The sequence below is a fragment of the Amblyomma maculatum genome, chromosome 10 (genome assembly GCF_055883805.1).
Source record: "Amblyomma maculatum isolate TAMU_Amacu chromosome 10, ASM5588380v1, whole genome shotgun sequence".
Classification (NCBI taxonomy): Eukaryota; Metazoa; Arthropoda; class Arachnida; order Ixodida; family Ixodidae; genus Amblyomma; species Amblyomma maculatum.
Window position 1 is genome coordinate 172,697,419 of NC_139353.1, and position 14,491 is coordinate 172,711,909.

General features: G+C 44.0%; 1 protein-coding gene across 2 annotated transcripts in view; it reads left to right on the plus strand.

The window, feature by feature from the left end:
• LOC146177952 (sarcospan-like) overlaps positions 1-14,491 on the plus strand; it is a 221,227-nt gene that overhangs the window by 22,505 nt on the left and 184,231 nt on the right. For both annotated transcript variants that reach the window (XM_084580673.1, XM_084580672.1), the window contains exon 2: positions 10,507-10,969. In XM_084580673.1, coding sequence (XP_084436799.1) covers positions 10,829-10,969 — 141 coding nt within the window. In that variant the 5' untranslated portion in view covers positions 10,507-10,828. The remainder of the gene's footprint in view (positions 1-10,506; positions 10,970-14,491) is intronic.

Consider the following 14,491-nt stretch of genomic DNA (forward strand, 5'->3'; position numbering starts at 1 on the left):
CTGCAATCCAAGCGAGTAATTTGTCATTTTTTAGTACATTGCCTAATTTGTGAAGAAGCTTGTTATGCGAAACTTTATCAAATGCTTTTTTAAAGTCCATAAATATAGCGTCAGTCTGCTTTCCTTCATTTATTACCTGCGCAAAATCATGTATAGTTTGTACCAGCTGAGTGGCAGTGGAAAATCCTTGTCTGAAGCCATGCTGTGCATTAGTTAGAAAATCGTTTTGTTCTAGAAAATCTGCTATATGTTTATGAATGATGGGTTCTAAAACCTTGCATGCTGTAGATGTTAATGATATCGGACGGTAATTCTGGATAGATGTTTTGTCTCCAGTTTTATGGATTGGTTTAATTCTTGCCGTTCTCCAGTCATCCGGTAATGAGCCTTCATTTAATGATTTGTTAAATAAGAGGCATAAATACTTGGCACACCATTCTGCATAACGCTTCAGGAATGCGTTGAAAATGTCATCTGGTCCGGGAGATTTTTTTAAATCAAGCTTCAATAATAAATTGAGAACACCTGCCTCGGAAATCACAACATCAGGAATTGAAGGCAAATTCACGGAATAGCAAGGAAGAGAGCCGTCATCCTGCGTAAACACCGATTTAAAGTAATCATTGAAAGCCGTGGACACCAAAGCATCATCACGCTCACACATACCATTTATTTTAAAAGTATCATGAGATCGTGAAGCTGGAGTTATCTGCCTCCAGAATTTCTCAGGGGATGTTTTAATGAAGGTAGGTAGCTGAGTAGAAAAGTACCTTTCCTTATCATGGGCAATCAGCTGTTTTAGTTTTTCTGTTTGTTCATCAATGATCGTTTGGGAACAGTTTCCTACTCTTAATCTTTTTTTCATTCTTTTTAGTTTTCGTTGTGAGCGTAATGTCTCTCGTGTAATCCACGGGTTACATTTTGGAGACTTTTTGACAATTTTTGGAACGAAGCGTTCAATGCACTGAAAGACGACACTTTTGAAAAATAGCCACAAGTCATTCACATTTCCATTAAAATTTATAAAGCGGTCATAATGAAAGTCAAGCATATCAAGAATAGATTCATCATGTGCACGAGAAAAATTAGGAAAGAAACTGACAGTATTTCGGCGATCAAAGTTTGAATTCATCAATGTTAGTACAACAGCTTTGTGATCAGAAATACCGGTCGTTACATAGCATTCGACGTTTCCTTTGATAACACCATTTACAAAAAATACATCAAGAATTGAATGTGAACCATTGTGAACTCTAGTACAATCTTTAACTACCTGAAGCAGGTCAAAGTCAATGGAAATATCAAGCATAGTTTGCTCAATGATGTTATTAGAATACGAAAAGGCAGTCCAGTCTATGTTTGGTAAATTAAAATCACCAGTCAAGATTAGCCTATCATTCTGTTTTATATGGCGCTCAATATATTTTTTTAGATTCAGTAGGAGTTCCAGAGAGGAATTAGGTGGCCTGTACACGGCTCCTAAAATGTAACGAACATTATTCTTGTAAAATTTACAAAAGATGCCTTCTACATCGTCAATATCTGGCATTCTAAAGATTTGCAATGAAGATTTGAACAGTATGGCCACTCCACCGCCCCTTCCATCTCGGTCTTTTCGAAGAACTTTGTAGTTTTGTGGCACGAATTCGCTGCCAAAAATATGTTTTCCCAACCATGTTTCAGTGAGTGCAGCGATTTCTACATCATGTGGGAAAAGCAGGCCCTCAAGTTGCGTAGCTTTGCTGACAATACTTCGACAGTTGACGTTTATCAGTGTGAACTTTTTGTTCGTAATATGTCTCCGTCATTCCCTCTTTTTTGATATACGATAGCGCTCATTCTTCACTTCGTCCCATCCGAACATAGAACCGTCAACAACTAGCTTATCAAATATCAGTTTGGCTTTAGCGCCGTTACCCTTCTCCAGTGAGCAGCTTTGCCACAGCTTTTTTCTAATTCAACGAACTCGGCTGGAGAAGTCTTCAGCCACAGAGAATTTGGTTCCTTTCAGCTTCGAACATGCTTGTAACACCGCAAGTTTTTCTCTGTAGTCCTGAAACTTCATAATTATGGGACGGCTTTGATCTTTCTTCTTTTTTACCAGCCTGTGACACCTCTCTACGCTATTGATTTCAACTTCCAATTTTTCTTCTAAGAGTTCTTTCCTGATCGCGTTCTGAAGACTGGTAGGATTTTCTTCGTCGTCCTCCTCCAAACCATAAACAATCAAGTTGTTTCTCCTACTTCTGTTTTCTAAATCATCAATTTTTTTTAGCATGTATGAATTATCTTCTTCTAGCTGAGCTACCATTGCTTTTAGATCACTGACCACTTTGTTTATTGTTGCCAGGCAGGATAGTTTGTCTCCCAGGTTGGTAATCCGAACAGTTAAACCACCAATTTTATTCTCGAGCTTATTCTGTTTTTCCAGTAACATGTTAATAGAGGCAGTCATATTGGTTTGGCCTGCAACAAGCTGAAGCAACATTTATTCCGGCGTTGTACCGGGGTTAGATTCAATGTCACCGCATAATAATAGATCCTTGGAGAATGAACAGACATCCGACAAAAAGTACGCAATGCATAGTGGGCAAGGCAGCAGCAATAAGCAGCGGTTATCGCTGCGGAAGCATTTAGTAGGCGTATGAGAACAAACCTGAAGAAGGAAGCAAAAATGGCTCCTGAACATCGTTTCTGACGCGCTGCTGCCAAGCCCACTGAAGATGAACGCAGATGCAGGGCTCATTTTAAAGGCTAGGTGGACCACGTGCTCTTCCGTCCCAGACATCGGGGCATGCGCAGAAATCCTGACTGCCGTTTCGATGATTCTGCTGACTCTTGTCACATGAGCACGTGTCGACAGTTCGTTGTTGGTATCCTCGATGACGGTAGGCATTCCAGGCAAGCAGAGGACGGGTGGCTGTGCTTGCATCAGTCCCACCAGCACCTGAAGAACGAAGAAAAATGGTTGGTTTGGTTTGTGGGGTTTAACGTCCCAAAGCAACTCAGGCTATGAGAGACGCCGTAGTGGAGGACTCCGGAAATTTCGACCACCTGGGGTTCTTTAACGTGCACTGACATCGCACAGCACACGGGCACCTTGCTTTTCGCCTCCACCGAAAAGCGGCCGCCGAGGCCGGGATTCGATCCCGCGTCCTTGGGAACAGAAGAAAAATGGCTCCTGAACATCGTTTCTGATGCGCTGCTGCCAAGCCCACATAATCTTAAAAAGATTTCAGGTAAATATGGCGTTGATATTGTTCTTTCTGCACCTTGCAAACATCCAGATTGTGCAATTTGGTGGGAAAGAATGTTTCCAGATAAGGCACGTGTGGCATAAAACACCTAGAAGTAAACATGCGTGTTGCATGTGCGAAAGGGGTTATTTACAAGATTCCCCTCAGTTGTGAGCGTGTTTATAATGGACAAACCGGTAGGTGCTTAAATGATCGTTTACGAGAACACGCGCGTTTCTTGGGGGAGGCAGGGGGCTCGAATTTGCCGATTCACTGCCGCAGATCATAGGAAGAAGGAAGGGACAACTTGAAAGAAAGATTGCAGAGGCGGTTGCCATCCAGCGTTCGCATCCAGATGAATGCGTTAGCTCACCTTTTGTCGCTCTCCTCCAAAAAGAACTAGATTTACTTGTCATGTGACTTCTTGGTGGTTGTTTTACTTTTTTTTATGCATCCACTTTCTCCCCTGGTTGTCGGTCGTTTAAAAAGTTTTTTGAACCTCTTGTTTTGGATTCGTTTGATGCTCATCTAGTGCGGAGATCTTTGTCTTTTCATTCATGTGCTGTTGTAGATTGTTCAGATAATTTTGTAATGATTTCCTCTTTTACAGATTATGTTTGTTATCATCCTTTTATCAACTTCCACGTGCTGATTGTTGTCTTTTAAGTTTCGCCGAAGGTCTTGTTTGGTTATCATGTTTCAGTCCACTTTACCTGATTGTAAGGTCACATGTACCATCTGTCTTTAAAAGCCCCTGTTTTTTCAATAAACTTTTTTGTTGCCATTTCCGCCCTGCGCTGTCTCCAGCCTCCGTCCTGTGCCTGCTGCGGTTTTATTTTCCTTTGGTATAAATGATACTGAAATCTAGAAAATAGCGCGGACGGGTGCTTAAAGCAGTCGGAGTGAATTGCGGGATAGGGTGTCACTTTGCATGTGCACAAGTATCATCAGATGCTGAAACAATGGGCGAAGTGGAGCGAGGCATGGTATGCTCTTTTACGCTTTTGGATGCGGAATCGTAAAAGTAGCAGTTGCTTCCCACGTGTAGTTTATCGAAGGAGAGCTTAAAGCGCATTTCAGTGGCCGGACGAATGTCAATAGTTTAGAGCGTGCAAACCGCGCGGAAGGAGCGAAGTCTTCTCTAATGGCAAAATCTGTATCATTGAGCTTGCGCCAACAGCTCAGTATGCTTTCTTTGATTTCTTTGGTTGGCGCCAAGTAGGAAAAATGGCGGTGCTCTTGCAGGAACCGATACTTTGCGGTGCATTCCGTGATTCGGAAGCCTCGAGTTGCAGTGAGGCGAGTGAAGTATGTTGTGACGTTGCGGTATTAGTGTGTCATGACATACTTGCGGCGAACATTTTTTCATCAGCTACGCACGGAAAGGCTGCGCGAGTTTCAACTGAAGAACGGCAATGGAATATTCGCAGTGGGTTGGTGCAAAATGGGAGCAGAAAGTAGCATTGCTGTTCATAAGCGCCGATGACCTCTTACATTCACTTAGCGGCTTTTTAATGCAGAAACCAAAAAGTTTAAGGACTTGGTCGTAAACAGAAGGAATCGACAGATTTCCAAAGTAGCTCCATCACTGACGAAGAGGCTCCGGCGCAGCCGGTAATGTCCATCTCTGAGGACAACGCTCGCAGTCGATCAATTACTGTTAGCTACTGGCTGTGGTAACCACCTTATTCGGAAAGCCGCGTTATGACCAGCTACCGTCAGGTCACCAAATCTGCTTAAGGTTCTAACATATTGTGTAGAATTGAGTTGTGTAGAGCGCAGAAAGCAGCGCAGAGAGAGAAAGAGAGTTCCACACAGACACGAAGTGGAAGACATACGCTGGGCCTTACACTATAGTCGGTTAAATTTTCATGCGCTGGCGTGCGATAAACTCTTGCGAAACGCAAAACATATTCGAGAAAGAGAACGAAGCAGAAGAACAGAATAGCAGGAAGGGTAATTAGGCGATTATCAGCTTACCGTACACGCACAGAGGGGGATAAACGGACAATACGGACAGAAAGCGAAAGATGACTATGGAAATCATGGTATGAAGCTAGGGCGGCGCCGCGCGCGCGTATTCCTTACTGTCGAAACGGTAAAATGCAAATCAATAAAGGGAGGTTATTTTCAGGCTGTATTAAAAACAGGAATCAACACAAAATGTCACTCAACTACATCATATGATTAGGGCGTACCGTCATAACGTGCTCCAGAGTACCTTTTTTTCTTCAAAAAAATAAGCAAATGGTGAGCCCGCATGCATATTAAAAGACAACTTTATATATGAAACATCACATATGCAAGCAAACGTGCGTCATGTACATGAAACACACATTCCTTTATTAAAATACAAGCTGTGAGCATTTTTTCTTGCTTTGCCCATCGTGGAAAGGCTGAATTCCTTAACATTGCAGTGAGTGCATAGTGCAAGGCAAAAAAGGCAGTGTTTAGGACCGACATTTAAGAAAGTGTTTGGTGATCCTTCGGTGCCTGTTGCGCGAAGTTCCTGCACAACCATCGAATCATATGACCCCTCAGGTTGTACTCGCGAACCGATCAGACAGATAATTAGAAAGAGGTGCTCTCTGAAATTAATGATGGTTTGGTGGATGCTGTTCAACAGAGAAAAAGAGAAGAAAATACGGACTGGGTGCCTTTATTTTTTTAAAAAAGAACAAAGCGCTAACGACACATTCACAAGAAAGAAGACACGGACAAGCGCTTGTCCGTGTCTTCTTTCTTGTGAATGTGTCGTTAGCGCTTTGTCCTTTTTTAAAAAAAATCCTGCACCAACTAGCCCAACAAAAAGTCCTTCTTGAATGCCTTGATTTTTCTGCTTTTCCTTGTCTCTGGTTTAAAGAGCGCCCACGAAGCCACCGTGAACAACCTACAACTCGCCCACCCTTCTGTTGCTCTCTGAAATGCCTCGTCACGCGCAGATCAAGCGCTTGAGTTAGCGGGCCGCATTGCTGCGCTTGGCAAAGACGGCGCGGATCGGTGGTTTCTCTATGAGAGCAATGCATTCGCAACGGGAGGGTAGCTACGACCTTCGCGTGGCTGTAAATCTGCGTCTTTATTATTAATCCTCTGGAAGGTGACGCAGCTGATAAGTTCCCTTATAACGTCGTTTCAGTGCTTTCTTCAATTACAACAAGATGTGTCAGCTTACTTCACCACCAACCGGACTCTGTATCAAACTGTGGTGAGCTAACAGCCGCCTATACTGCACGCCGAATTCACCCTGTTTTTTCGCGGCCACCTCAAGTCGTTGAAAATGCGGCGCCCAACTTTGGTCATTTACAGCAATGGCAAAACATCCTTTACATAATGAAACGTCATTTTGACGTCATCATTAAATGTTTATGCCTGACGTATTTCCCGCCACACAACGTCAGCCAATCAGATTTCAGCCCATTCATTCATTTCATTCCATTTATTAATACTGTCAGCCTATGCAGGCTATTACAGGAGTGGAAAAAAACAAAATTCACAAAAAAAGAGTACATTTCAACAACTACAAAAGTCCGACACAAAATACAAGCAAATACAGTGGACGTAAAACAAAACGTCAAATAACAGCAAATGAAACAAAGGGAAACAGATTATGCAGAGGGACAACTTTTATATCGGCGCGTTTTTTTCCAAGTATGTTTTGAGGCTGTCAAGAAAGGCATCTAGAGTATTACTTTTTACAATGCAGTCAGGCAGCGTGTTCCACTCTTTAATCACACGAGGAAAAAAGCTGCATTTAAAACAATCATTATGAGAAAGCGGCACAGTAATATACATACTATGGCGATGTCTTGATGACTCATCGGGGTGTATTGCAAAATAGTGTGATCAGTTAATCTTAAAGTGACTATGGATTAGAAAAAAGAGATACTTCAGCTTTTCTATCTTAGTGCGGTATTCTAGTTTTCCGAGGTTGGCTGATTTGTACAATCCGGTTGGTGAATTTGTTCTTCGGTATTTATTGTAGATAAAACGGTATTCGTAAGATATTCGTAATACAAGCGTAAGTGTTTCCCGTTCTATAATATATACCTCTGTTTTCCCTCCACACTTACTTGTATATACCCTCCATGCATCATGAATACCGCTGTTCAATATCCGTTTTCACGCTCACGTCATTTTTACCTCACCGCAAAAAGCTATTTCGACACAGCGAAATTTCGCGCCACAAATTTGAAACACGTGACTGTTCTAAGAACCAATCAGAGAAAAAAATAAGGCGCCTAACGGCGGCTATGTGTGTCGAGAATAGGGCCCCAGCTGTTCTTTGAACGAATAGGCGCTGTTACAAAAATAAGGTGTGGACTTCATACAAATCGCGCAAATCCAGACAAATACCTTCGATTTAAAAGAAATCACCAAAGGTATTTCACAGCTGCTAGGATCAATAAACGTTTTAGAAGGTATACAACTTGGAATTACTGTTAGAATAAAATTATTTTTATTTTAATTAGAGCACGATTCCTAATATGGTTTGTGCTTACCGCTCAGTTTACTGCCGTAGCGATTAGTGCACATGGCATCCCAGTGTTCTTTGCTCTCGGGCGAACCATTATTACGTATTCCAAAAACTAAAAGTGTGGAACTTCTGCAAGATACAGAGAGTCTGTTAACTGTAAAGCAAAACCCGGAGCGAGTTCTGCATTTACTTCGTTTCACTGGTCGCAGTTTAAGGTAGTAACCGCAGACTACCCAGGAGTCCCTTCGCCCGGTCGAAGGCAACAAATGAACACTCAGGAATTGAACTCTTTAGCGGGCTGACCGGTGCCCAAGCAACATGGCGTCGGCGATAGCAACAAGCACGCTCTGCGGTCGCTGAGCTGCGAATGTTGTCAACTACCGGCAGCGCCAATTTTAAACTCGGCAAGGAAACACTACGATAAGGCCACCAAGGTTACTCACGAAAAGTTAATTTATAAACTGGATACAATACTTCATAACAAACAATTAGTAAAATGGATATCAGCCTACCTTTCAAATAGAGAACAATTCGTTGTCTTTAACCATCATTCTTCTGACAGGCTTACAGTTAACTCTGGCGTCCCTCAGGGCTCTGTTCTTGGTCCTCTGCTATTTTTAATATATATTAATGATATTGTTGTTAACATTCCTGTAAAAATTAGACTTTACGCTGATGACTGTGTTATTTATACAGAAGTGAGAAATGTGTCTGATCAACAACTACTTAATAGTGCGTTACAAACAGTTTTCGCATGGTGTGAAGCATGGCAAATGCCCATTAACTTTGAAAAAACTGTACTAATGAGAATCACTCACAAAAAGAAAGTCTTACTCTTCGATTATTGTATTAACGGCATGACACTAACTGAAGTGGCAGAATATAAATATCTAGGGCTCTGGGTCAGTAACAATCTTAGTTGGAATAAACATGTTGATCTCATAACGTGTAACGCTTTCCGTAAACTCTTTTTCTTGAGACGGGCATTGCGGTTGTCTACCCCATCTGTACGCTTGCTTGCTTACAAATCTATTGTTCTGCCTACCTTAGATTATGCTTCAATCATTTGGGATCCATTCACGCAAACTAACATGAATAAATTAGAGAAAGTTCAAAAGAGGGCGGCACGATACATATATAATATTTATCGGCGTACATCAGTAACACACCTTTTAATTCAAGCTGGCCTTCCGACAATAACTGAACGAAATCGTTGTGCACGACTTAAATTTCTGTATCAATTAATTAAAGGACACTACAGATCAGAACTCATCGATTTGCTTGTTTTTTCATCCGGATACGCAACCCGACAACGACACCAGCTAACTTTAACTCCTTTTCGCGTTCGAAATAACTGCTTTAAATACTCATTCCTTCCACGAACTATTTCCGATTGGAATAACCTCACTAACAATGAAGTGCTGCAGCCATCACTGACGTTGTTCTCGCAACATATAACCTAGTTTCTTTTTATTGCTTTTGTTATTTCACTGCTGTGTTGTATATGTTTGGTTTTATTATTAATTGTTCAGAAGAGCTTCAACTTGCACTGTAATTATTGTTTATTTTTTGCCTGTTTTGTTAAACTACATAGTTTGTATTCCCACCCTGCTAAAATCCCAACACTGGGATTGCAGTATCAATAAATAAATAAATAAATCTAACAATAAGAATATGGACCAGAGTTAAAGCAGATGCGAGTGATTGGAATCGTTACAGCTGAATCATCTTTTGCGACAAAGAAAGTAGCCACTGGATTCGAGTGCGCACAAACAGGAGGAGATCTTCATGTTATTCCTCAGAGCCCCTGCCGAGCTGCGGTCTTTCAGATTTTTTCTGTGCTCCTGCAGCCTTGTGTTGAGACACCTTCCTGTTTATCCGATACGTATAATTCCACATGACAGAGGAACGGAATAGATATTTTCTTCGCAGTTGACCAGGCGCGGGCGATAATTGGTCACGCAATCGGGCTCTATTGCTCTGATATTTAACATTTCTGCACATCTTTCAAGTGCAGTAGCAGAGACAATGTTCAAAAAGGTAAAAGGCAACCCAAAGCAAACGACTGTCCACGGAAGGCGTCTCTGATACCGTATACACGTACTGTGTCATAGCACATAACAAAAATTGAGAAAAGAGCAGAAATTGACGTCTTTTCGGCGCCAAAAACGTTTCACCAGTTGTGCTGAAATGTTTAATATCAGAGCCCGATTGGGAGACCAAATATCGTCAACTGCGAAGAAAATATCTATTCCGCTCCTCTGTCATGTGGAATTATCGGATAAACAGGTCTCAACACAAGGCTGCAGGAGCACAGAAAAAAAATCTGAAAGACTTGAGTGACTACGCAAACACTGCAACAAGTGTAAGAACTGCCGTTGATAAAACAGCTGTTCTGAGCCATCATCCCCAAGAGTGATAGCTCAGGCCATTTTAAAATTTTTTGAGAACACGCCATCCATGCATCCATGTTTAGCACCCATGGAAATATTAAAGATTGCAGGAAAGGGGCTGGAGTAGCGACATAATCGCGCCACGAATGCTTAAGTTTTTTGTCGTTGCTGTTTTTATTGTCGTGGGACTGTTCATTTATATACAAGGTTAGTCAGCGCCTGTGTTTACGTCTGCCTTTTTCACTACAGTGGTGTAACCTTCTTAGTGCATGTCCTTTAGTTTAACCAAATAAATAAATAAAATAGAAATTATTAATGGGAACACTACAGGAAACCTTGCTTCTAATAAACTTCGGTCAATCCTGAGCAGCTGTCGACTGATAGTTATCTTCCTTTTTTACAGTCTTGCAAGCAATGGGCAGGACGCGTCTCCAGTTACGAACAGGGCTGTCTTCCGATGTGGTGTGATGGCTGCACGAAGTTATCACCTCTTTAAGCGTGGCCAACACAAATGCCGAACGTTCTGCATCCGGCCGATGGATTGACTTCTACCTCGTAAAGGAGAAGACCCCCTTCCTAATGGTGTCCGGTCAATCTGGCAGAAACCGTGCCGAGGTCTACGGGAATGTGAGCGAACATGACAGACTAAGACCGAGCCTTGTGTCAATGAGCTTTGTGTCTGCAACAGCGATAACGAACTCAGGAATTGGAGTAGCGCCCCCAGGATGAAGTGTGCCAACGTTGCCCTCGGCCTCGCTGCTGCTCAGCTTGTGGCGGGCCTGGGTCTCACCGTGCTTCCTATCCACACGATGCTCAAGCTTCCTTCGCTGGCCACCAGGGACTGTCCGCTTTGGGCCGCCGGGCCGGTAAGTGGGCTTCTTCCACAAAATACTGTTACTCCTAGGCTTCAGTTTTTTGTCTTGTAGCAAAAGGGGTAAAATTGAAGAAGGTTGCTGTTTTTAAAAGGGGGTAGGCGATGCCCACATATGTTCGAACAGAACATTAAAGTAAACGCGGAAGGACAACGCAGATCGAATGTGTTTAAACTTGTTTCCAAAGATGCAGGTGTCGCTAGTGATTTGTTTTCGGCTGATACCAACCATCTCGTTGACGCAATGTTTCGTTATTTTTTGAAAGCGGTTTACCATGTTGCTCATTACACTTAATAAGGCGGAAACTCGAGCGAGTTGAAAAGCATTTTAAATCACTTTTGCTAGCGCTTCTTTAACACAGAAGGGACATTAGACGAAGGAGGAACACATAAGAACAGGACGGACGCTAGTCTTCAAATGACGTTTATTGAAGCAACATGTCATATATACGATCTCAAAATGGTAATCACGCATGCGTAGTGAAGATGCCACGCTTGAGGTACAATAGCTCTTTATCAGATGTATCAGACAGATACATCTATGTATCATATAGATACATAGGTGTCAGCACTGTCTTGAGGTATTAGGCAAATTCATACATCAAGACAGCCCTTCATCGAGTAAGCGACCTACCGAAGCATGGGCCCGGTCGGTAAGTTTACTTCGACGAGAACGCGGACTGGCTAGCGTTGTTTTTCCGATTATGGGAGGAGCTGAAGCTTCCACATAACCGGTCACCCAAGCTGGCAGTGAATCCCAGTTCTTTGCTAGGGAAGCAGAGCTGGCAATAAGCGCCTGACCGAGGCTGACTGCCTTCAAATAGCGCTGGCGGAAGCGGTGCCCTTCACGTGCTCCCTTGAACATATTCAAACAAGTGCGGGGAAGACGTGGTTTGATTTTTATAGCACATTTGAAATGTGCTTCCGACGCAGCGAATTCTTGTGCACTGTCTATCGTCAATGGCAATTATGGTTCGGGCGCGCAGACTAGCCTCATTGATGCATAACGTTCACGACGTGTAATGCTCTATTTCCCTGAATTTACGTAACCTGGCATTTGAAATTGCATCAGTACTGTGGACGCTGCCTGAGACCACTCAATCATTATTTTACAAAACAATTTTGTCACGCAGTGGTGACAATGTCGTTGACAGCGAATGAGGAGGCTTGATCTTCATTCGAATAAACTCTTTATTGGGCTGCCTTCTGCCCTCAATATAACTGAGCAACTCGGTGACGGCGATAACAATAAACGTGGTCGCTGGTCGTCGAAATACTAATGCCGTTGCACCCGTTAACATTCAATTTAAAGGCCGCGAGGAACCATCTAGATAAAGCCGCAAACGGTGACTGGCTCAACCACGAACATTGTAGAAACACACGCTAGTGGCCGCAATCTTCAAGACACATCTCGATGCATCTTGTGTGACAAGAAACTGATGTGCCGTCTCGTGACAACAAGCGTGAACAAACTAAAATTTGGAGGACGCTTAAGCTTCGCCTTCAAGAGTGGAACGCGATAGCGTTATTGCACCTCGTTCGCACAGCCCACTCATTCGCTCGGTATGCTCTTGAGTCACACAAAGACATAGTTTTCCTACTCAACACTTCTAAGTGCAATGTACAGCTTTTTTCTAATTATTTGTTCAAACATGTGCTTCTCACAATCTACATTATCGCAACGGTGAGCGCCGAGCAACGCAGCGTTCGGCGCGGCAACGAAACGTGCGCCTGAGCAAGCGGAACGAACTAAAGAACTCGGTGTCTCGGAGGGAGAAAGCCGGGCAGCGACGCGCCATGAAGGCGGACGCGATCATGGGGCTGACGCCTTGATGGGATCGTCCTCTATCTCGCTTGGGAGCACCACGCAGAAGCATCTCGGAAGCAGCTCGGCACACATCGCAGGGGACGCTTTCCCAGCAGAAGCGTCTGGCGCAGCGATCACGTCAGAGGCGTCCGGCATCAGACACTGCACCTAGCAATCGCGCTGTGAGCGGAAAGAGGAGCCGCGTCGCCTAAACACCACTATTCGAGTAACGCACGCTGTATGTTGGAAGGGGAGAGAGCGAGAAAACTTATTAAACGCAAGGGTATTGGGGCATCCTCGCACCGGTACCCGCGCGGCCCGAAGGGGAGAAGCGGGTGAGCGAAGATAGTGATGGCCCATCATCGACCGCCTTATCGGCGCTTCGAACCCGCCCAATGCTGGGCTTCGCAGACAGCTTCGCAATTTCAAACTCGAAGATGGCATACTACGCCGCTACGTGTATTGCCCTGATGGAACTCGTTGGCTCCCAATCGTGCCGCGTGCGCTTCGCCACGTATACTGGCGGCTTTCCACGATGACGCTACTGCAGGTCACCTTGGTTTTGACAAAACATATGACCGCTTGAAAAGACGATTCTTTTGGCCTGGCCTATCTTCTACCGTAGCTAAATACGTCGCTTCCTGCCATCTGTGCCAACTTCGCAAGCGGCCAACTTGATCGCCCGCTGACCTCCTACAGCCTCTTCCATGTCTCGCCACGCCATTCGACGTAGTCGGCATCGACTTATATGGTCTGCCAAAATAGAAGCCTGGGCGAGTTGGTATGTATACATTCTAAACAGCGCAAAAGAACAGGGACGAGAGAACGAAACGTACAACACCAGCGCTCGTGTTGTACGTTTCGTTCTCTCGTCCCTGTTCTTTTGCGCTGTTTTAGAATTATATGGTCCCCTACCTCTCTCCGATGGGGGTAACCATTGGGTTATAACAGCTGTCGGCCACCTTTCACGCTACGCTGAGACAGCCCCTGTACCGACTAGTTCCGCCGAAGAGGTAGCTAATTTTTTTTTTTTTGCGATCAATTGTCCTCCGTCATGGCGCTCCTCGGGTGCTTCTAAGTGACCGCGGGACGGCCTTCTTATCGACAGTCGTTGCCAAAGTTCTTCATGAGTCATCCACTCTTCATAAGACAACCTCAAGCTACCATCCCCAGACTAACGGTCTGACTGAGCGATTTCATCGCACTCTATCCGATATGATATCCATGTACATAACACCGGATCACCCAAATTGGGACACTATTCTAACATTCGTCACATTCGCCTATAATACAGCAGTACAGCGGACTACCGGTTACTCTCCGTTTTTCCTCGTTTTTGGCCGTCCTTTCAACAATGCTTGACACTTCCTTCTTCTCTACGCCCGACTACTCCTCATCAGTACCAGCCCAGTTCTTATGCCGTGTGGCCAGATGCTGTCATCTTGCCCGCCTCAACACAGAGGCGCGCCAGGAAGACCGCAAGAGTCGCTACGATTCTACGCATCGTGCGGTCTCTTTTCGTCCCGGTGACGAAGTCCTGCTTTACACACCACAGCGCGCCCCTGGCCTTAGTGATAAATTTTAGCGTCGCTATCTTGGTCCCTACAAGATCATAAATCAAACTTCCCCCATGAACTACCAAGTCACACCTGTTGACCCCTAGTCGATCGACGCCGCCGTGGAACTGAAACTGTTCATGTCTCCAGCTTG